Raw genomic sequence first — 20,992 nt, forward strand, 5'->3', positions numbered from 1 at the left:
AAGCTTTTGATAAATAACAGACTGTTCAGTGTATTTCATCTTAGACTTGTCTGTCTTGTCTTCCAGAGTTCTAATTACAGTGGTGCATTTTTATCCTTATAAAATCTATTCCCGAAGATGTGGCAAGAGCTTCTTGACAAGGACCAAAGGAATCCGAACATTAAGACCTGACTTTAGCCCAGGGATTAGCAAACGGTGTCCCATGGGCTGAAACCCAGCCTGCTGTCTTTCAGAAAGAAAAGGTTTCTTGAAGCACAGCCGTGGTTACGTGTTTACATACTGTCTGTGGCTGCTTCCACACTACAGCAGAAGGTTACAGTGGTTGCATCAGAGTCCATATGGCCTGCAGACCCTCAAGTATTAATTATCTTGGCTTTTGGACTAGAAAGCTTGCTTTATTCTTTGGACACCACCCCCCAGATATATATAATATGGTATAATATACTATAAATAGTGTTTGTATATATAACATGGTACAGTATAATGTTATATAACATAGTGCCTCCTCTTTTGGCCCCCTGAAATGAATAAATGTGAAGATAAGTGAATTGATAGCATCGTTGTTTCTGTGTTCCAGAAATATAACAATGATTGGTGGATAGGAAGGCTGGTGAAAGAAGGCTGTGAGATTGGCTTCATCCCAAGTCCGCTGAGATTGGAGAACATACGGATTCAGCAGGAACAGAAAAGGGGCCGTTTTCACGGAGGGTGAGGCTCCTTCTTTTCTCCACATTTTGTTTGCAGGGAGCAGGGAAATTAGGCGATGTTTTCAAGTTTCCTTATTAAGTTAAACTCGTATGCTTTTGAAGTAAAAGCTATTTTTCTATGTGCAGGGCGTTTCTGAAATTGACACAAGGGGGTTTCAGGTAGTTCATGCCCCCTGTTGTGTACTGAACGAAGCCGGGCACTCCTGAAATCAGCATGAATTCCACAGTGGAGACTGTTTTCTGTGACCTCAACAAACCCTCTCAGGAACCTGAGCTTCCCTCTGTGAGAGTTGTGTAGGGCATCCTTTTACAGTAGTGTAAGTGGGGGCCTGGTCTGACCTGGCATCGTAGCTCTTCTTGGTTATCTTTCAAAGAAGCTCTTTCAAGTGAGTCCAGAATGCCGTAGTACATGCAATACCATCCCAGGACTAGTAGCAGCTTCTCCAGGGTTTTCTGTGGCCACTGCTTGGCAATAAAGGGAAGACTCTGTCCAGCTTCAGATGAATTAACCTCTAGTGAACAATGAAGTATCCACAAAGATCAGAGTGCAGGTGTTTAAACGCCCAGGGATACAAGCAAAGCCTGAGAGGACAAATCAACATCATATTAAGCCTGCGTATATTGTGAGCCTACACTGAAGCACTGATTTGATATGTGTTACTGTTTTTTGCAAGTCCTAAAATAGAATTAGTTCTTTCTCTTAACTCTCAACCTCCTTTTTCTATTAGATCCTTTTCTGTTTCAAAAATGCCTCTGTTCTTCAGGAGCCCTTTTGCCTTTGTCATAATGGGAAGTTCTTAAACAGTGATAGGAGATCACAATAGTACAGTGTGAGCCCCACTTTTAATTATCGACCTTTGTTAGGATATAACATGCCTGTGATGTTATTAATGATTCATCCCTCTTATTACTTCTCTAGACTTTTTGTCTCTCTTGCTGCTCCATGTGAAAGCCTATCTTCCTTTGCAATTGCTCTTTTTTTCTTACCAGACCCTTTCCTTCACTTTTCCACTGAATCACTCCTTCATCTGCTTCAGATCTGTGTTAAATATCATCTTTTCAATGATCCAGTTCCTGCCACCATATCTAAAGTTGAATCCGTTTCTCTCCCCTTGCTTGTCTCTCTCCCATCTCAGTTTTCTTTATTGCACTTACTATCAAACATACTACATTTTTACCTATTCATCTGACTGAAACTGATACCACTAGAATTTGTCTGTATAAGGGAAGGAATTCTGTTTCCCCTCACTGTTGTATCCTTAGTTCCTGTAACAGTGAATACGCTTCTGCTCATTCTGAGCTGTGTTTGACATCCAGCCAGTGCATTGGTGGTCAGTGTTGGTTAAGCAGACGGTTCACAAGAACACTCCTCTTAGTGATTCATTGGCCTCATTTCTGCATTGAATAATTAGGAAGGAGACTTTCACAAAGTATTTCCAGATCTTAGTTAGTTTCCCACTTTCTCTGAGAAAGGAGGTCAAAGAAAACATTTGGGCAGATCCTTGAAGCTCTACTCTAAGAGCAGGACTTGGTGTGTTTTGAATTATTTAGTAGGATTAAGGCCAAAGAAAGCTTTGTACTCTCAAGTTCGATTTTCAAGGAATCTGGGGAATAAGTCCTAAGTTCCTTTTCTGTATCTTAGGAAATCTAGTGGAAATTCTTCTTCAAGTCTCGGAGAAATGGTATCAGGGACATTTCGAGCAACTCCCACATCAACAGGTGAGGGGTTTAGTTAGACTTTTTTTTTTTTAATGGAATGTATTTCTTTCTTAATCTTTGAAAATACATGCAAATATTTTTTTACTAATTTGGAAGCAATTTAAAGATTTTTATACTTACTATTTCATTGCTTATTTGCTTTTCTCTAGTAATTTAATTTGATTTAAAGGGTACTTGTGTTACTAGAAATTCAGATCATTGTAACAATGACAGAGATTACATGTTTTGATATGGCTCATGATTTTGTACAATCTTATTTGCCCTCTATTGTATAAATCATTCAGAAGCAAGTTCACTATTCCACCCGAGAACCCAGCACACTTTAAGATGGTGAGGGCCAATTATATGAGTTTTAAAAGCATTCTAAAGAAAATGCCAAGTTCCAGTCTTCATGTAAAACTTCAGGGTGGGTTGGTACAACCTGAGCTGTGGAGGTGGGGAGGGTTGAAGCAGAGAATGAGGTTTGGCCCAAAGGGGCTCATTTCTGTTTGAAAAGCAGACAACTGAGCCCTGAATTTAATGGTTATGAAGGGACAGTGATGGCCCAATCAGAAGTTGTTGTACATTTAGAAATTGTGGAGGTGTTCAAGCAAGAATTTTTCTTCCACCACGTTCCCTGGCTCATTTCATTCTGCCCCAGAACGGATGCTGCATTAATGTATCTGGGGTCATCAATTCAGAATGACAGATCCAATGTCTATCCTGGCATACCATAACTGCAGGAAACTGGGTTGGTTCCAGAGCAGATCTGAGTATCAGAGTCCTTGTATGTGAACCCTGATCTCCAGGGCTCTGAACCAAAGTCTTGTTCTTTAGGTTGTCCGCAAATGGACAGGACTGCATGGGTGGCCACAAAGCCAGAGATATTGAGTATATTTTGCCTCATTCCCATTTGCTGAACATTTAAGTCATTGCAGCTGTTCACTATTACACACAAGAAAGAACAGGGACAACTGATTATAAACTTACTTGAAATTAAAAGCAGTGCACTAGGAAAAATATGTCAGTATTCTGGAAAGTGAGCAGAAAGCCTTAAGAACACAAAAAGAACTGCAAATTCTTCTGCTAGTTTACCAAAATTACACATCCAAAAATAACTAGTGAGTGCAGTGATGGTCATTATTATACAAATTATTGTTCTAAGTCCCTTTTTATCAAATTTGATTTGTCCAAGTTGCTCTCAGCCACACCACTTGCTGTGTCCAGCACAGGAACAACCCATGGCCTGTGGCTGGCCCAGCCAATGTTATGAAATCTAGCCCCCCCGCCCATTGTGAAATCAGGGTATGAGGTCATTTGTTCAGGGAGGAAATTGTCTGTTTTTGCATTTGTCTTCCCAATTGGCCCAACCAGAATGAAATAATAGAGTAGTACTCTGCAGAGTGGGTGACTGGAAAATGACGAGAATGACAGGGACAAATTGGCATATTCTTCCATTTTTTAAAATCGTGTGCTGACAATGACAGAGATTACATATTTTGATATGGCTCTCATTGTTGTCTTTTAGCAAAACAGAAGCAAAAAGTGGTAAGTCATGTTTCCTTTTTAAATCTCCTGTGAAGGTTTCTATCCATAAATGCCTGTAATGCTCCATTTCAGTGACCCAAATGGCTATAAAATGAGGGAGGCGTCTCCTTGGTGGGACCCGTGGTTATCATTTCTCATTTGGCCGGAGGATTGTGAATGTTGTGGCTGTGGAGGAGGGCTGCTGACCCTCACACCTTGTTATGTGTGTCCAATCGTCTCTTTCAGACGGAGCACATCCCCCCCTACGACGTGGTGCCATCCATGCGTCCGGTGGTGCTGGTGGGGCCATCGCTGAAGGGTTATGAGGTACCGATATCAGTCTGTTACCCATTAGTTCTTGATCAAGAATCTAGGAGACAGCCACTGGGAGCTTCCTCCACTAGGGCCCTCAGCTTGTGAAGACAGGAGGTGCTTTGTGGGGTTCACGTGGCCCTTTGCTATTTCCTCCCTCTCTGGCCCTCTTCTCATCTTTCATGTATTACAGTGTTTAGAAATAGCTCCCTCAAAATAGTTATAATGGGAAGTTCTGGTCAAAGGTTTGCTCTGCTTTCAAGTCAAAGAAAAGGATTTTATCTGTCTCAACGGTTCCTGTTGCTGTTAGAAAAAATAGCAAATGAATGGCACAAGGGAACATAAAAGCAAACTGCCAGCAAACCTCACCTCAGAGCACCAACCAGTCTCGCTTTGCTGGGTGCTCAAGACGATGGCATATTCCACCAAACATTTCCCTGCTTCTTTATTTTAAAGGACATAAAAAAGGGAAAAAACTCCATTAAAAATATCATTGAACTCCTTCAGAGATGAACTAAGCAATGTAAGGAAGAAGAGAGCACTTAGATGTACTGCATTTCAGATGTTGCCATTTTGACTTTATGCCAGCATGGATAAGAATAAATGGGTAGGACATTATCTGAAGGTGGGCCACCTCCATGGCACCCTTCCCACTGAATCAGCACAAATCTGGCACATAGTCAGCTTTCAGTGCACATTTGTTGACTGAATTAATCAATCTCTTTGACGCAGGTTTAAGAATCCCATCTCCTTCTCCCACTTCCCCTTTCACTCCCTCCCCTCCCCTCCCCCTCTCAATGGGGACTGTCTGAGGAAGAGCAGAGAGGGGTCTACAGAAGTCCAGCCCTGGATGTGGAGAATGTGTCCACCAACTTGCTCGGACTAGCAGGAGGCCGGGCCTGGGGCTGGCCCAAGGAGCTCTAGTTGCTCCTCACTACAGGCAGGCACCACTCAGGTATGGCATGGACAGGCCGTACCTGTGCACAGAGCCAGCTTATCCTGGTCTCCTGGTGGCCATTCAACCCCTAAAAAAGAGATGAGGGTCTGTCTTGGGTCTAGTGAACACCGCTGGTTCACCCCTCAGCACCCTGGAGGAGAACAAATGGGGGAAACTGAGTAAGCGCAAGTAGGTTAAGTGTGAAAAACTCCATTCATGGTAGTTTGCCCTGTCCTGCGCCCAGCAGACAAATAGCTGTGATAAGGTCTTTGGTTGGAGCACCCTTCTTTGCAGCTCTCTCACTCTTGATCTCTCTCTCTCTGCTGTTGTTTGCCTCATTCTTTTTCTCTCACCTCTGCAAAGGTCACAGACATGATGCAGAAAGCCCTCTTTGATTTCCTGAAGCACAGGTTTGATGGGAGGTGAGACATACAGATGCTTTTCCATTTTTATTTTCCTTTAACCACCGTGAATGATAAATTGATTTGTAGGTCTATGTCTCCTGCAATTGCAGATGTTCTCTAATTAAAAGTTAAGTCAGTGTTCAAGGGAGAACACAATGAAAGTGCTCTGAAAATATGAAGTTAGGATGTATAGCATTGAATCTCTTAAAGTAAAAGGACCTTGATAAGGAAAATAATCCATTTGTTTTATTTACATGTATGTGTTAGTCTTTATTTTCTCACTTGTAATTGAATTCATACCAAACATGTTTATGAGAAAATGATGAAAAATATAGAATGTTTCTGACAATATGGTGCATCGCTGGTCACGTTGGGTAGAATCATTTGGGAACTGTGTGTGTGCATGCATATATGCCTGTGTATCATATGAAGATATAAAGTACTAAATTTCCTTAAAAGAAGAGCACAAGAAATGTTTCCATCATGGTGGTGGTGGTTTAATTGCTAAGTTGTGTTCTACTCTTGCAATCCCATGGACTACAGCTCGCCAGGCTCCTCCGTCCATAGTATTTTCCAGGCAAGAATACTGGAGTGGGTTACCATTTCCTTCTCCAGGGCATCTTCCTGACCCAGGGATCGAACCTGGGTTCGCATTGCAGGCAGATTCTTTACTTGACTGAGCCACCAAGGAATCCTGTTTTCATCATAAGCCTCCCAAAGTGACTATTTTGAAGGGAATAGTAATTCTTTGAATATTCAGTTCTGGGTTTGTTTTACTAGAAATTACCTTGCTATTTTACTGTTTTCTTTTCTATGTATCTTATCCCACTATGACCCATATCAACATGGCACAGTCTTTAACCAATAGAAAATTTTATCATTTCAGTTTTGTGAAAAATATCTGGAAGGAGCTTCTGTATTTTGCAGAGAAATGTTAAAAAGTCCACACCGACTCAATACTAAGAACTAAGCTCTTTCACAATGCAGAATGTATTCCGTGTAAAAATAACCACATGAAATCAATACCTGAAGATTTATTAGAAATGAAGAAAACTTAGCGCTGATGGATAAGTATGGATAAATGCATCCAGCTTACTAAATTTTTAAGTATTTAAAGATATTTTTTAAAATTTCCACATGGGTTTTAAAAAATATGATATTTTAAGAAAAAAAGCAAACATGATACTGATTTAAGTACAAATTGTATATATTTGTTTAAAAGAAAAACCTTCTGGATAATTGTGTTTAAAGTATTTGTTAGTTTCTGGGACTATATATAATAGAAAGAAAATAAGCTGGGATGTTAGTTCCAATAGTTGATGTTTTAGTTCAAGAAAGCAGAAAGCTTCAGTGCCATTACGTGAATTGCTAAGTACCTCAGTACAGACTTCAGTTTCAGTTCAGTTGCTCACTTGGGTCCGACTCTTTGCAAGCCCATGGACTGCAGCATGCCAGGCTTCCCTGTCCATTACCAACTCGAAGGTCTTGCTCAAACTCATGTCCATTGAGTTGGTGATGCCATCCAACCATCTCATCCTCTGTCATCCCCTTCACCTCCTACCTTCAATCTTTCTTAGCATCATGGTCTTTTCCAATTAGTCAGTTTTTTGCATTAGGTGGCCAAAGTATTAGAGCTTCATCTTCAGCATCAGTCCTTCCAATGAATATTCAGGACTGATTTCCTTTAGGATTGCCTGGCTGGATCTCCTTGCTGTCCAAGGGACTCTCAAGAGTCTTCTCCAACACCACAGTTCAAAGCATTAGTTCTTCTGCGCTCAGCCTTCTTTATGGTTGGACTCTCACAGTCATTCATGACTACTGGAAAAACCATAGCTTTGACTAGACAGACCTTTGCTGGCAAAGTAATGTCTCTGCTTTTTAATGTGCTGTCTAGGTTTGTCATAGCTTTTCTTCCAAGGAGCAAGTGTCTTTTAATTTCATGCTTCAGTCACCATCTGCAGTGATTTTAGAGCTCAAGAAAATAAAGCTTGTTACTGTTTCCACTATTTCCCCATCTATATGCCATGAAATGATGGAACCAGATGCCATGATCTTAGTTTTCTGAATGTTGAGTTTTAAGCCAACTTTTTCACTCTCCTCTTTCACTTTCATCAGGAGGCTCTTTAGATCCCTTTCACTTTCTGCCATAAGAATGGTGTCATCTGCCTATCTGAGGTTATTGATATTTCTCCCAGCAATCTTAATTCCAGCTTGTGCTTCATTCAGCCCAGCATTTCTCATGATGTACTGTGCATATAAATTAAATAAGCAAGGTGACAATATACAGCCTTGACATATTCATTTCCCAATTTTCAACCAGTCCATTGTTCCATGTCTGGTCCTAACTGTTGCTTCTTGACTTGCATACAGATTTCTCAGGAGACAGATTTCTCAGGTCAGGTGGTCTGGTATTCCCATCTCTTTCAGAATTTTCCACAGTTTATTGTGATCTACACAGTCAAAGACTTTGGTGTAGTCAGTAAAGCAGACATAGATGTTTTTCTGGAACTCTTTTGCTTTTTCAATGATCCAACGGATGTTGGCAATTTGATCTCTGGTTCCTCTGCCTTTTCTAAATCCAGCTTCAAAATCTGGAATTTCTTGGTTCACATACTGTTGAAGCCTCACTTGGAGAATTTTGAGAATTACTTTGCTAGTGTGTGAGATGAGTGCAATTGTTTGGTAGTTTGAGCATTCTTTGGCATTGCCTTTCTTTTGGATTGGAATGAAAACTGACCTTTTCTAATCCTGTGGCCACTGTTGAGTTTTCCAAATTTGCTAGCATATTGAGTGCAGGGCTTTCACAGCATCATCTTTTACGATTTTTAATAGCTCAGCTGGAATCCCATCATCTCCACTAGCTTTGTTCGTAGTGATGCTTCCTAAGGCCCACTTGACTTTGCATTCCAGGATGTCTGACTCTAGGTGAGTGATCACACCTTTGTGGTTATCTGGATCATGGAGATCTTTTTTGTATAGTTTTTTCTGTATTCTAGCCACCTCTTCTTAATATCTTATGCTTCTGTTAGGCCCATATCATTTCTGTCCTTTATTGTGCCCATCTTTGCATGAAATATTACCTTGGTATCTCTGACTTTCTTGAAGAGATTTCTAGTCTTTCCCATCTATTGTTTTCCTTTATCTCTTTGCATTGATCACTGAGGAAGGTTTTCTTATCTGTCTTTGCTATTTTTTGGAACTATGCATTCAAGTGGATATACTTTCCTTCTCTTTTTTGCCTTTTGCTTCTCTTCTTTTCTCAGCTCTGTAAGCCCTCCTCAGACAACCATTTTGCCTTTTTGCGTTTCTTTTTCTTGGGGATGGTCTTGATCATCACCTCCTGTACAATGTCACTAACCTCCATCCATAGTTCTTCAGGCACTCTGTATATCAGATCTAATCCCTTGAATCTATTTGTCACTTCCACTATATAATTATAAGGGATTTGATTTAGCAGTCTAGTGGTTTTCCCTACTTTCTTCAATTTAAGCCTGAATTTCGCAATAAGGAGTTCATGATTTGAGCCACAGTCAGCTCCCTGTCTTATTTTTGCTGACTGTATAGAGCTTCTCCATCTTTGGATGCAAAGAATATAATCAATTTGATTTCAGTATTGATCATCTGAGGATGTCCATGTATAGAGTCATCTCTTGTGTTGTTGAAAACGAGATGGTGGAATAGAAGGACATGTGCTCATCTTCCCCAGTGAGAATTGCAAAATTTCAACTTACTGCTGAACAATCGTTGACAGATTGTTATCTGTCTCACCAAAAAAGACCCCCCCAAAATAGATACCCCATATCCAAGGGCAAAGGAGAAGCCCTAACAAGATGGTAGGAGGGGTGAAATCACATTTAGAATAAAACCCCATACCTGCCAGAGATGCTCAGAGGGTTCAAACAAAACTTTATGTGCACCAGGACCCAGAGTCCCCAGAAAGACTGAGCCAGACCTGCCTTTGAGTGTGTGAGTGTCTCCTATGGAGGCATGGGTCAGCAGTGGCCTGCTGCAGCAACAGAGGCTCTGGGTGTAGTTACCTGGGACACGCAGTGTGTGGCATAAGCCCTCTTGGAGGAGGTTGCCATTAGCCCCACTATAGAGCTGCTGAGCAGATTTTGTAGAACAATATATCAAAGAAATTCTCATACTGTTAAGAAAGAAAGTTCTAGGACCCATGACAGATTTCCCAACCTGGGGATCCAGCAAAGAGACTGAGAACCCCCAGGGAATTTGACTTTGGGGGCCAGTGGGATTTGATTACAGAACTCCCACAAGAATGGGGAAACAGACTCTTGGAGGGCACAAACAAACCTTGTGTGCACCAGGAGCCAGGAGAAAGGAGCTTTGTCCCCACAAGAAACTGAGACAGACTTGGCTGTGAGTGTCCAGGAGCCTCCAGCAGAGGCGTGGGTTGACAGTGGCCTGTTGTGGGGTCAGGGGCACTGAATACAACAGTGAGTGCATAAGTCCCTTTGAAGGAGGTTGCCATTATGGTCATTACCCCTACCATAGTTTGGCCTCAGACCAAATAACAGGGAGGTAACACAGCCCCACCCATCAACAGAAAAGTGGATTAAAGGTTTACTGAGCAGGGCCCTGACCATCAGAACAAGACCCAGTTTCCCCCACAGTCAGTCTCTCCCATCAGGAAGCTTCCATAAGGCTTTTATCCTTCTCCATCAGAGGGCAGACAGAATGAAAACCACAATCACAGAAAACTAACCACACTGGTCACATGGATCACAGCCTTGGCTAATTCAATGAAACTATGAGCCATGCCATGTAGGGCCACCCAAGACAGATGGGTCATAATGGAGAGTTCTGACAAAACGTGGTCCACTGGAGAAGGGAATGGCAAACCACTTCAGTGTTTTTGCCTTGAGAACCCCATGAATAGTATGAAAAGGCAAAAAAGTATGACACTGAAAGATGAACTCCCCAGGTTGGTAAGTGCCCAATATGCTACTGGAAAAGAGTGGAGAAATAACTCCAGAAACAATGAAGAGATGGAGCCAAAGCAAAAACAATGCTCAGTTGTGGATATAACTGGTGATGAAAGTGAAGTCCGATGCTGTAAAGAAATGAACCTGGAATGTTAGGTCCATGAATCAAGGAAAATTGGAAGTGGTCAAACAGGAGATGGCAAGTGTGAACATTGATCAGTGAACTAAAATGGACAGGAATGGGCAAATTTAATTCAGATGACCATTATATCTACTACTGTGGACAAGAATCCCTTAGAAGAAATGTAGTAGCCCTCATAGTCAACAGAAGAGTCTGAAATGCAGTATTTGGGTGCAATCTCAAAAATGACAGAATGATCTCTGTTCGTTTCCAAGGCAAAGCATTCAATATCACAATAATCCAAGTCTACGCTCCGAACACTAATGCCGAAGAAGCTGAAGTTGAATGGTTCTATGATGACCTACAAGACCTTCTAGAACGAACACCAAAAAAAGATGTCCTTTTCATCATAGGAGACTGGAATGCAAACGTAGGAAGTCAAGAGATACCTGGAGTTAACAGGCAAATTTGGCCTTGGAGTACACAATGAAGCAGGGCAAAGGCTAACATGTTTTGCCAAAAGAATGCACTGGTCAGAGTACAGGCTAGATTGCCTTGATAAATAGAGCCCAAAATGTATAATGAATCAAACTCAGTGGAAACTTATTGTTGCTCATTGCACAGTCTGAGGCAGGTGTTCCTCAGCTGGAAGGTGGGTAGGATGGAGAAGGGAAGGATGGGAAAGAAAGTTTGTCCTGTGCATCATTTGGGACCGCTGGCCTGGGGTTGATCTCTACAATCAGCTGTAGGGAGAGGAGTGAACCAGCTTCTCTAGTTCACATCATTCTCACATTTCATTGGCTAGAACTTAGACATGTGGCCACACCTTCTTGCAAAGGAGGCTAGGAATTACAGTCTAGCTATGTGCCCAGGAGGAAGACAAAATGGATTTTGTTGAACAAATAGCAGTCTGCTATATTTATCTAGTGGACACGAGGGCTTAATAAGAAAGCCATAGATGTATCCTATTCTCTCTCTCTTTTTAAACAAAATAGACAGAGAATGAAGTAATTTCAAAGAAAACAAGTGAAAAGTACTGAATACTAGACTATTGGAGTTGGAAGGAAATGTAAAAAGTCCTTATATTCTAATCTCTTAAGTCAAACAACAGGTAGATGGATACCCTGCTTCTGTTTGTAACTTTTGAGTACCGGGAATCTACTTCTTAAAAAAGGCCTTGCAAAGAAACAGCTGAACTGTGGCTTTTTAACTTAATGTTGGTTTTGATCCTTGCCTCTGATGACAGGGGCCATGACCCTTACCTTCATGCAGCTCTCCCTGGGTTGTTAATAGTTGATATGCCTGGCTCAGTCAAGCAGGCTTCCTTCAGCTGTGCTTGGAGTCACATGGCTTTAACCTGTGGGCCTTTATTTAAGGAAGTTCTGAGCAGTGCTTCATCCTGTGACCCCACAAGAGCTCTTGAGCTGAACAAATGCCATCCCACATGCAGTCTAAGTTTCTGTTTGTTTTGGTCCCCATATAACATTCGTATAAACAGCAGTGTTAGTAAAGTTTTGCACAGTAGGACCTTATGGAAAAGAAGGAAGTAATTATTGTAATTTAGCAAAGAGAAAGTGAGTGACTTAATTACTGACTTCAAGAATGAAGAATCTGAGGTTCTTCCTCAATCTTCAGACATAGAGAGAGGAAGTGCATTTAATTGTAACAGCAGAGATTTATCAGCTTGAGTTACCTGATTCATCAAGCATACACTATTGAAGATGATTTTAATAGAAATAGAACTAAAATTCCAATGCCAAGTGGTCCAGGGTGTCTGATGGCACAGCAGAGGGTGTAGAGATGTGAGGAGGAATACAGCAGCAGCACAAGATATGTGTGTAGAGAGACTCTGCCCGAGAGAGATCTGATGTATGGCAGAGTTTGAGAAAGCTAGATAATAAAGGTGGGAGTAGGAGAGAGGGCTTGCTTTCAAATTAGCAGAGGCCACTGCAGCAGAAAAACAATAATACATTCACTGGTGTTTATGGAAACTTTGATTAGGAAAAAGAAATGTGCTTGTAGTTTCACTGTGACTCTGACATGTCTGCTGTGTGGGGAATATCCTTACATTTTGAGCCATGACAATCTGCTGCATTGTGTTCCACCAATTAATAAAAGGAAAAACAACAAATAGTCTTTAATTGAAACCAGCCAAGAGAACAATTACACAGCGGGCTTTTGCATAGCAATACAGCATAAACAATATGTTCTAATGGAAACCTCCTCCATGTTTCACTGGCTATGAATGCAGTAGGTTAGACAAAATAGGATAATTTCTTTTTCAGAAAGAGCCAAAAGAGAAAAAGAAACTGCCTAAAAGTCTTTCTTCTTCAGTACTATTTTTCAGATCTTGGTTAAAAAATAATTCAACAAATTGAATTAAACATCAACAGTGTCTCCTACAGAATCATTTACTTACTCTTTTATGATACCTTAGAAATGATTTGAATCAGTTTAAAGCTACTTATTTTACAATTGTATTGTCATTCATTGCTTGATGGATTCATTGCTTAATAAATTCAAGGCTTAACTAGAATGTATGTAAGAAAGAATGAAAAGCACAATACTGAATACTTCCTCAGGGAACCCCTGTACATGTGGCTATCCATGACAGTTCCTATGCACAGGTCATGAACTAAGTGAATGAGTCTAACGAGCTGGTACAATGCACCAGCCTGGCAGGGGCACAGTGCATGCACAATGGCAAGGAGCTTTTCTCTCTTCATTTCACACCACAAACATTCATCAGGGATCATCCTTTCAGATGAGGTTTGTTCAGCTGGTTGAATCTACCATTCACAGACTGAACAGCAAGCAGTCAAACCAATTGCAATGTGTTGACCTATGCTAATCATTTCAAATCCCAACAAAGTTGTAACTTTAGGCTTTTTGACAACTGAATCAGATCAGCTCTATAGCAGTTATAGGACACTTTGTAACCAACATGATTATGGCCCCAAATCCTAAATGAACATACAAATAGGATCTGAAGCAACTAGCCAAGGCATGCTTTAAAAAAAGGTTTTAGGAAGAATTTGAAGAAAGGAGGCTAAAAATATAATTGAGGGAGACTCAAAGAAATAGTATTTATTTATGAAAGGAAATGGCAACAGCTGATGCTATCACAAAGCAGCCAAGACATGGAAGAATGAAAACAACTTGTAGGCAACAAATGGAAAAGAACAATACAGTGCCTTCTGTTTCATAATCAATAGCACCCTCTTATCAGCTCCTCCACCTCTCTATTCAAATGCAGACTCATCCGTGGACACTCAAGCACTCGAGATAATTTGAATTATTCAAATATGAATATTTAAATTAACAGATTTTGATTGTAACATGTCTGACCTTATTCTCCCACCCTCCAAGTATATGTAAGTTTCATGGACTCTGGCAATGGGAGAGTTCATGCTATAACTATGAATGAGTATTTAAGAAAACACTTTTAGATATTGCCTCATTTGTTCCTAGTGATTGTCTTGTGAGATAGTCTGGCAGAACTATCATCCTGATGCTCAAAAAAATGGCATGATTTGTCCATGGTCACGAAGCCAGCAGGAAGATCCAGCCAGAGGAAGATCAGAGAGACTCCCCAGGTCCATGAATGCCTTCTCTTCCTTTCCTTCTCTTGACAGTGTGCTCTCTGATCTTTGGAATGTTTTTCCTTTGTGAAGAATAAGAGTTTTTTTTTTTTTTTTTTTTAACTAATATACTAACAGGGTTGCATATTGGATGTGGTAAGGATAGAGTATAAAAGGATCCTTAGCTTTCCATTATCAACCTGGAAATACTAATTATTTTTGAATGAATGTGTCTCACCTGAGAGTAATGTCTTTCCATAGATAAGTAACAGAAAACTAAAACTCATAGCACTGATGGAGTGCAGAAATTATGAAGGATTCCAAATCAGAAGTAAGTAACAACTAGGATTCAGATTTACCAGATTTATATATATCCAGTCTGCTGGGGAACTGAACATCCTTTATCCCTCACGAGTAATTACTGACACTGTGTCACAGAGAAGTATCCAAGGGAACTTCTTAGAGATGTATACCAAAGATACATGGAAGTATTAAAAGTCACTAGAAGATATGAAGGTATATCAAGAAAAGAAGTAGAAAGAGTATTAGTTTAAGTAAAAAAAAAGTATATAAACTAGGTAGCATTTAATAATGAATGTAATTACTTTACTGGGGAGCCTTTTAAACAACAAAAAGTTTGGATTTGGTGTCTGATTTTGATAATAGTAAGCATCTTTGCATAGAAAATAGAAACTCCTGCTTTGTCTTATTGGAGGGTTTCTGGAGCTGTGTCTGTCTTCTCCTAAGCTCTTTCCTACATATGTATTTTTATTAAGAAATAACATATTAACAAATTAGCTAACAAATTAGTGAAGGACAGGGAAGCCAGGTGTGCTGCAGTCCATGGGGTCACAAAGAGTCAGACACAATTTAGCGACCACCAACAACAAATTGGTATTTTACTGACCAATAAAAGAAGAAAAAGAATCTTTTATTGTCCACACCTTTTTTGTGTTCAGAACACATGAAGAAGTTTTCATTTCCTGTTTTTTGTTTGTGTGTTATTATTCTGTCTCTTGGTAAAAACTTTATATATATTTGAAAATGGCTTTATAAAAGTGTGTTAGAACCCAGAAAATATAAGAGTACACATCTGCTGATAATCCCTCCAACTTTTAGGAACCAGGGTCACTACTTGGCTAGTATAAAACTAGATTTGATTTTCACCTAAGCAGAACAGAATCTTTGGATCCTCTATCCTCTAAAAATGAATATTCTAGAAGGCTGAATTCTGCCCCTAGAACTTGATAGTATTTTTCTAATCAGCGACTCCATTCTTAAAACTGCAAACAAACAAAGACGCCAGAAACACAAAAATAAACAAGCAAATCCTATTCTGTAGGTAAAATGATCTCTGACCACAACGACTACCTATGAGATTTCATGCCTCAAGTGCGGCAGCCAGCTGAGTAATAGAGACTCAAATATGGGCTCCATGGACTTTAACCTGACTTAGAAAGTGGCCATCACTCTGTGTGGCCCAGATCTGCTCTTGATGGTTTGGCTGGTATCTGGAGATTTGGGGTTGCTAGAGAAGGAAGCTGAAACTGTAAGAGAATTATGAGTCTGGTGACTAAGTGCTGGTCTAGAGCTTGGGAGCCTGTGCTTTAGACCTTCTTAGACGCTAGGGATCCATGTGGAACTTCCTCCTCATGTCTCACTTTTTTTCTTGATAAAATGAAGTTGTACAGACCAGTATTTTCCAGTATCTTTTAGCAGTTGAACAAGTGCTTACAATGAAATCACAGGTAAGGCCTCAACAGAAATGCAGAGGCACTTATTTGGTATTAAGCATGGGAAAGATGGGCCCTGCTGGCCAGCTCGGCCCCTATTCGATGTTCTCAGTGACCTGAGATATTTCACAAAATTCTTGGTTTCCACAGAATACAGTCTGAAGATGCCTCAAATAATTTATTAGGGCCTGAAAAATTCTAAGGAATTAAAATTCTTTAAACTTCCTCACCATTTGCAGCTTATATATCCACCACCACCAACAAAGAGTACTTTGCTTTAAAATGGCACCAGAACTTTTTCTGCACAGCCTGTTGCTCTAAAGAAATGATTTCTGACCAAAGAGGACTGTTTTAAATTCTCCCCAAGGATTCAGGTCCCTGAAGTCAAGTGAGGAATCTCCTGAGAGGGCTGACATATCCCTAAATAGGTGTGAGATGACATAGGACTCAATTGTGGCTAACTCTACCCTTTTCTTGCTCCACCCTCTGGAGGAGCTTGAAAGTTGGGGAGAAAGAGTGCATGAGTATAAAAGGGAAGGGGCCTTGTCTGTTTTCTGGAATCTTCTAAGCTCTGAAGATAAGCATGAGGAAGGGCCCATGATGGCAGTAGCTGGCTTAGAGAGGCATTCTTTGCATTCTGCAGATAGATCATAATTTGAAGTTGAGCAAACCCAGCCTAAAATAAAGAACTTGAAAGTTGTAAGTTCCAGAGATTCTCATTTGCTAGATCAGATACATAGACAAGATAGACTTCTGTCTCCATTCATTGGCAATGTCTCTGCTTTATTCTTGTCTTGCATGACTGCAGGATACTTTCTAATTTAGGGAAATCCTGGCACAATCCTCACATTGCCCTCAGCAATAGTGTCTTATTTCTGTCCACCATATGCATTCAAAGTAATATGCAAACATGCTAGATAATCTTGTGCCTGTAGAAAAGAAACCATATTTTTCATATTCTTAGAAATGAAGCATTCCTTCAGGCCTGTGGTAAAATGCTTCATGTGTCATGAGTTAACTGTTGAGCACCAGGAATGCAACACAGCTACCAATTGGTTGAGTGTCTTTGATGATTAAAATGAAGAGGATTTTCCCCTTTGACCAGCAGCACTGAGGCACTGTGCAGTTCCTGAAGGTCTTGTTCAAGAGAAAATCAGCTATGAATTGTGGGGAAATTGTATTGCTGCTTGCTAGAAAGAACATAGTTTATTCATATGTTTTGATTCCCTCTTGGTATGGTGTGCACTATAAGGAGAATTCCGCAAGACAGACAATAGTGGAGGAAGAGTTTGCATTCTTCCTGGAGTTTTTTTGTTGTTGAATAGCCAAAAACCTTCCTCCATTCTGCTCTGCTTGTATTTTAATGCTAGCCAAAGCCTATTTAAAATACTTGTGGCCAATGTTTTATTATACTGTGGTTGCACTATAGTATGTAAAGTGGTTATTAAGTACTGTGGTTATAAATCGCTTGGAGAGCCCCACCACATTTTTACTGGTTTGTTCTGTTCTGTGTTCCTATTCATAGGATATCAATAACAAGAGTGACAGCTGACATTTCTCTTGCTAAGAGGTCTGTGCTAAATAATCCCAGCAAGAGAGCAATAATTGAACGTTCGAACACTCGGTCCAGCTTAGGTAAGATGTTCAAATGTGCTACTTCTCCAAGCTGCGCTTTCAGACTGGGGTGACACGTGTTGCCTTTGTGAATGCTTTTCCAGTTTGCTCTGATGCCATTCTTTAAAATTTTTTTTCTTTATTCATTTATGTATGGCTGCTCGGGGTCTTTGTTGCTGTTTGTGGGCTTTCTCTAGTTGTGGTGAGCAGGGGCTACTCTTCGTTGTGGTCCTAGGGCTTCTCATTGCGGTGGCTTCTCTTGTTGCAGAGCACAGGCTCTAGGTGGACAGGCTTCAGTAGTTATGGTGCACTGGCTTTAGAGAACTACCAGCTTTGTTTCTCAGAAGCACTTGGGATCTTCCTGGACCAGGGATCAAACCTGAGTAACCTGCATTGGCAGGTGAAATCTTAACCACTGGACCACCAGGGAAGTCCCTGATCTCCATTCTGAATGGAGAAACACTGATTAACTGACAAGAAGGCCAGTCTTACAAAAGCAGAGAGCAGAGTTGTGCAGCTGATCCTTTTCTGTCTCAGCTCCAGTCAGTTAGCTAATTAGTAGTCTGGTGGGAAGAATCCTCAAGAGGCTGTCTTCATCTGTTACCACCTCGGCAAACGAAGCCACTCATCCCTGCTTTGCCCAAGCTTCTCAATGAGGCTAATGACATCTGTCATACCTGAGTCACAGCTGACTTGAAAGCAAATGAGATGTCCACCTTTCTCAGATCCTTGGAAGAAAGCTCGATAATGGTGTTCTCAGTGTGGTTTCTGCTGCCAGCTGGTACCCAGAATAGTCACATCCTTAAGTGGATGTAGCAACTATCATTAACATTAAGGAGTTTAAACTTGTCTTTCCTGGTATACCAGTCAGTCAGAAAGCATCATGAGATTCACCATGATGGAGAAGCAAAAACACTAATATATGTGGTTAGCTCCATCAAGCCCTACAGGAACAGGGCTGTGGGGGATGGATTCACCAACCACAGAAGTGGGTCCAGGCTGCCCAAAAAGCACAATACTCATCTCAAAAGCCTGTTTGTGGTTTCTGTGATGGCCCAGAGTGGTGCAGTCCACCCGTAACTCTCTTTTGCATTTACATTCTGGTCTGCTTTGTGAAAGAATGCTGAACATACCAAATGGGACCGTTGTCAGTGTCTGTGGGAGCAGGATCCCAAACATCAGTGGTTCCTTCTTTAGTTCTCTATTTAGAGCCTTCGACATTACAGAGTGAAACACTCTTAAAGGCACAGTATTTTGACCTTCAAGGATGATGAAGGCAGAGTTGGTGATGATGAATCAGATTACTAACTAAAGTAATATATCATGAGTGGCAAGGATGCCAAGTTAGATTGAAGATTTCTCAAATAAGCATCTGTTCTCCTATCTTCCACCCTCCTTTTCATTCCTCAAAGTGCCTTCGACTTTTAACTGTTCCTTCCCTTTGAAGTCATCCCGTATAATCTATGTAGTCACCTATTGTCAGAGCCAGTGGAGTGGGTGGAGGGGGATTAGTGTAAATAGTGAGAAAGAAACAAGGTAGATATCAGTTCATTGGTTTTCCTTTTCACTCTCTAAAGTCTTATACCCACAACCACTGGAGTTAATTTAATGGCAACGTCTTATAATAACCACTCTGTGAGCCACTTATGCCCTTTTGTCTGCTTGTTATAATGCATATTTATAGATTCTTTCATTAAATATTTAGTGAACACTTTTTACTGCCATGCATTACACCAGACTTTAGGAAGTACAAATGGGACTAAGACAGACTGTCTTACCCATGGTAAGAAAACAGAAAAAAGGAAGTGATGGTTAAAATACTGTGTAATAATGGAATTATGAGCAAAGTACGAAAAGTGTAAAGAGAAAAACATAGGGAGTAAGAGGTATCTGAGAAGACTTTACAGTTTTGTGTTTTTTGTGTTTTTTTTTTTTGAGCTGGTTCTTAAGGCAGTCAAGAATGTACAAAAGCATTGACATAGAAACAATATGTGGTTGAGAAATAAGTGGTTTTTCTTGCAGATCATGCTTAGAAAAAGGAAGTGGAGGGCATGAATTGAGAGCAACAGAAGAGACTGAAAAAATAGGTTTAGGCCAGTATATTAGGGCTCTAGTATGCTTTGCTAAAGAGACCTCCAAAATAGATCCCACAGAATGTTGATTTTATTCTTTTGGCCTTACCACATGGCATGTGGGATACTAGTTGCTCCATCAGGGATCGAAGCCATGTCCCCTGCATTGGAAGCTCAGAGTCTTAACCACTGGACCACAAGGGAAGTCCCAAAATGCTGATTTTTTAAAAGATACAAATAGTATGTTTTTCATGGTCAAATAAATTTGAAATTTATGGATTAAATAGTTGTCAGGTTTCTTCACTGCAAGACTTCTTAGAGACATGAAGATAAAGAAGGTAATGCATGTTTGAAATTCCTAGAGAAGCTATTAAAAATGGGGTATTTCCCTTGTAGAAAATCCCTTCTTTGTGTTTGCTATCTCATGAGATTAGTGTTCCAAGGTACTCCCCTTGGAAAATGTCATTTGGGGCCGCAAAGAGCCATTGACATAGCTTAAGCATTTAGATATGAGAGAAAGATCACAGGTGACAGAGTTGCTATGAGAGCTGAGTCCAGACCAGCTGCAGCCGAGTTATTAGAGAAGTGTTCTCGCAGGTCTCCCAGGATCCTAGTCCATGACTTATCAGAGTTCATTTGTCTGGAATAATATTGTTACAAGGCTTTGACTGGAATCAGCATGGTAGTCAAGATATTGTTAGATTTGGTTAAAGTTTTTCTTTAAAACAACAAAAAAAGAAGGATATGAGGGGATTCCCTGGCAGTCCAGTGGTTAGGACTCTGTGATTCCATTTCAGAGGGCCTGAGTTCAATCCCTGGTCAGGGGACTAGGATCCCACAAGCCCTGCGGTGTGGGTGAAAAATGGGCTGTGTAGATAATAACTTTCTTTCTCACATGTATAGTTTAGTTATTGTATTCCTTATACATATTATTCAAGTATTGGACCCACGCCAGTACATAGAGTGGACCTCTGCAGCCTCCTGGCCTGCTCTGCCCCAGCACCTCTCTGTTGATACCCATGGCCCAGGCTTCGTGTTGGTTAAGCAGTAGGTGTGCCTGCCCTCAGCACTTTCACTTCCAGGGCCTAGGTTCAATCCCTGGTCAGGGAACTAAGACCCTGCAAGCTGAACATCAAGAATGAGGTCAAGAAAATCTCCCAAACCATTACACTTACCTCATTGCTGGTGCAAAGTAAATGAGGCCCAAGTATCTCTGAATTATTTACAGAGACTCTAAGTGCCTCAAGGGTTCTTTGCACCAGGGCAATCTAGTTTGCCTCACTGCCTTTTTTGCTACTTCAGAAAACATTGTATTAAAATTTGAAGCTTAAAGCAGTATAACC

At 40.7% G+C, this 20,992-nt stretch overlaps 1 protein-coding gene across 3 annotated transcripts in view; it reads left to right on the forward strand.

Annotated features, from left to right (window-relative positions):
- The window catches only part of CACNB4 (calcium voltage-gated channel auxiliary subunit beta 4), a 281,150-nt gene that overhangs the window by 224,357 nt on the left and 35,801 nt on the right, over positions 1-20,992 (forward strand). For 2 of the 3 annotated variants that reach the window (XM_005202405.5, NM_001192104.1), the window contains exons 5-10: positions 578-708; positions 2,350-2,426; positions 3,934-3,953; positions 4,179-4,259; positions 5,545-5,603; positions 17,489-17,598. In XM_005202405.5, coding sequence (XP_005202462.1) covers positions 578-708; positions 2,350-2,426; positions 3,934-3,953; positions 4,179-4,259; positions 5,545-5,603; positions 17,489-17,598 — 478 coding nt within the window. Of the gene's footprint in view, positions 1-577; positions 709-2,349; positions 2,427-3,933; positions 3,954-4,178; positions 4,260-5,544; positions 5,604-17,488; positions 17,599-20,992 lie in introns of those variants that run through there. The other variant, XM_059891742.1, reaches the window with a different exon arrangement.

This window comes from Bos taurus, chromosome 2 (genome assembly GCF_002263795.3).
Source record: "Bos taurus isolate L1 Dominette 01449 registration number 42190680 breed Hereford chromosome 2, ARS-UCD2.0, whole genome shotgun sequence".
Lineage (NCBI taxonomy): Eukaryota > Metazoa > Chordata > Mammalia > Artiodactyla > Bovidae > Bos > Bos taurus.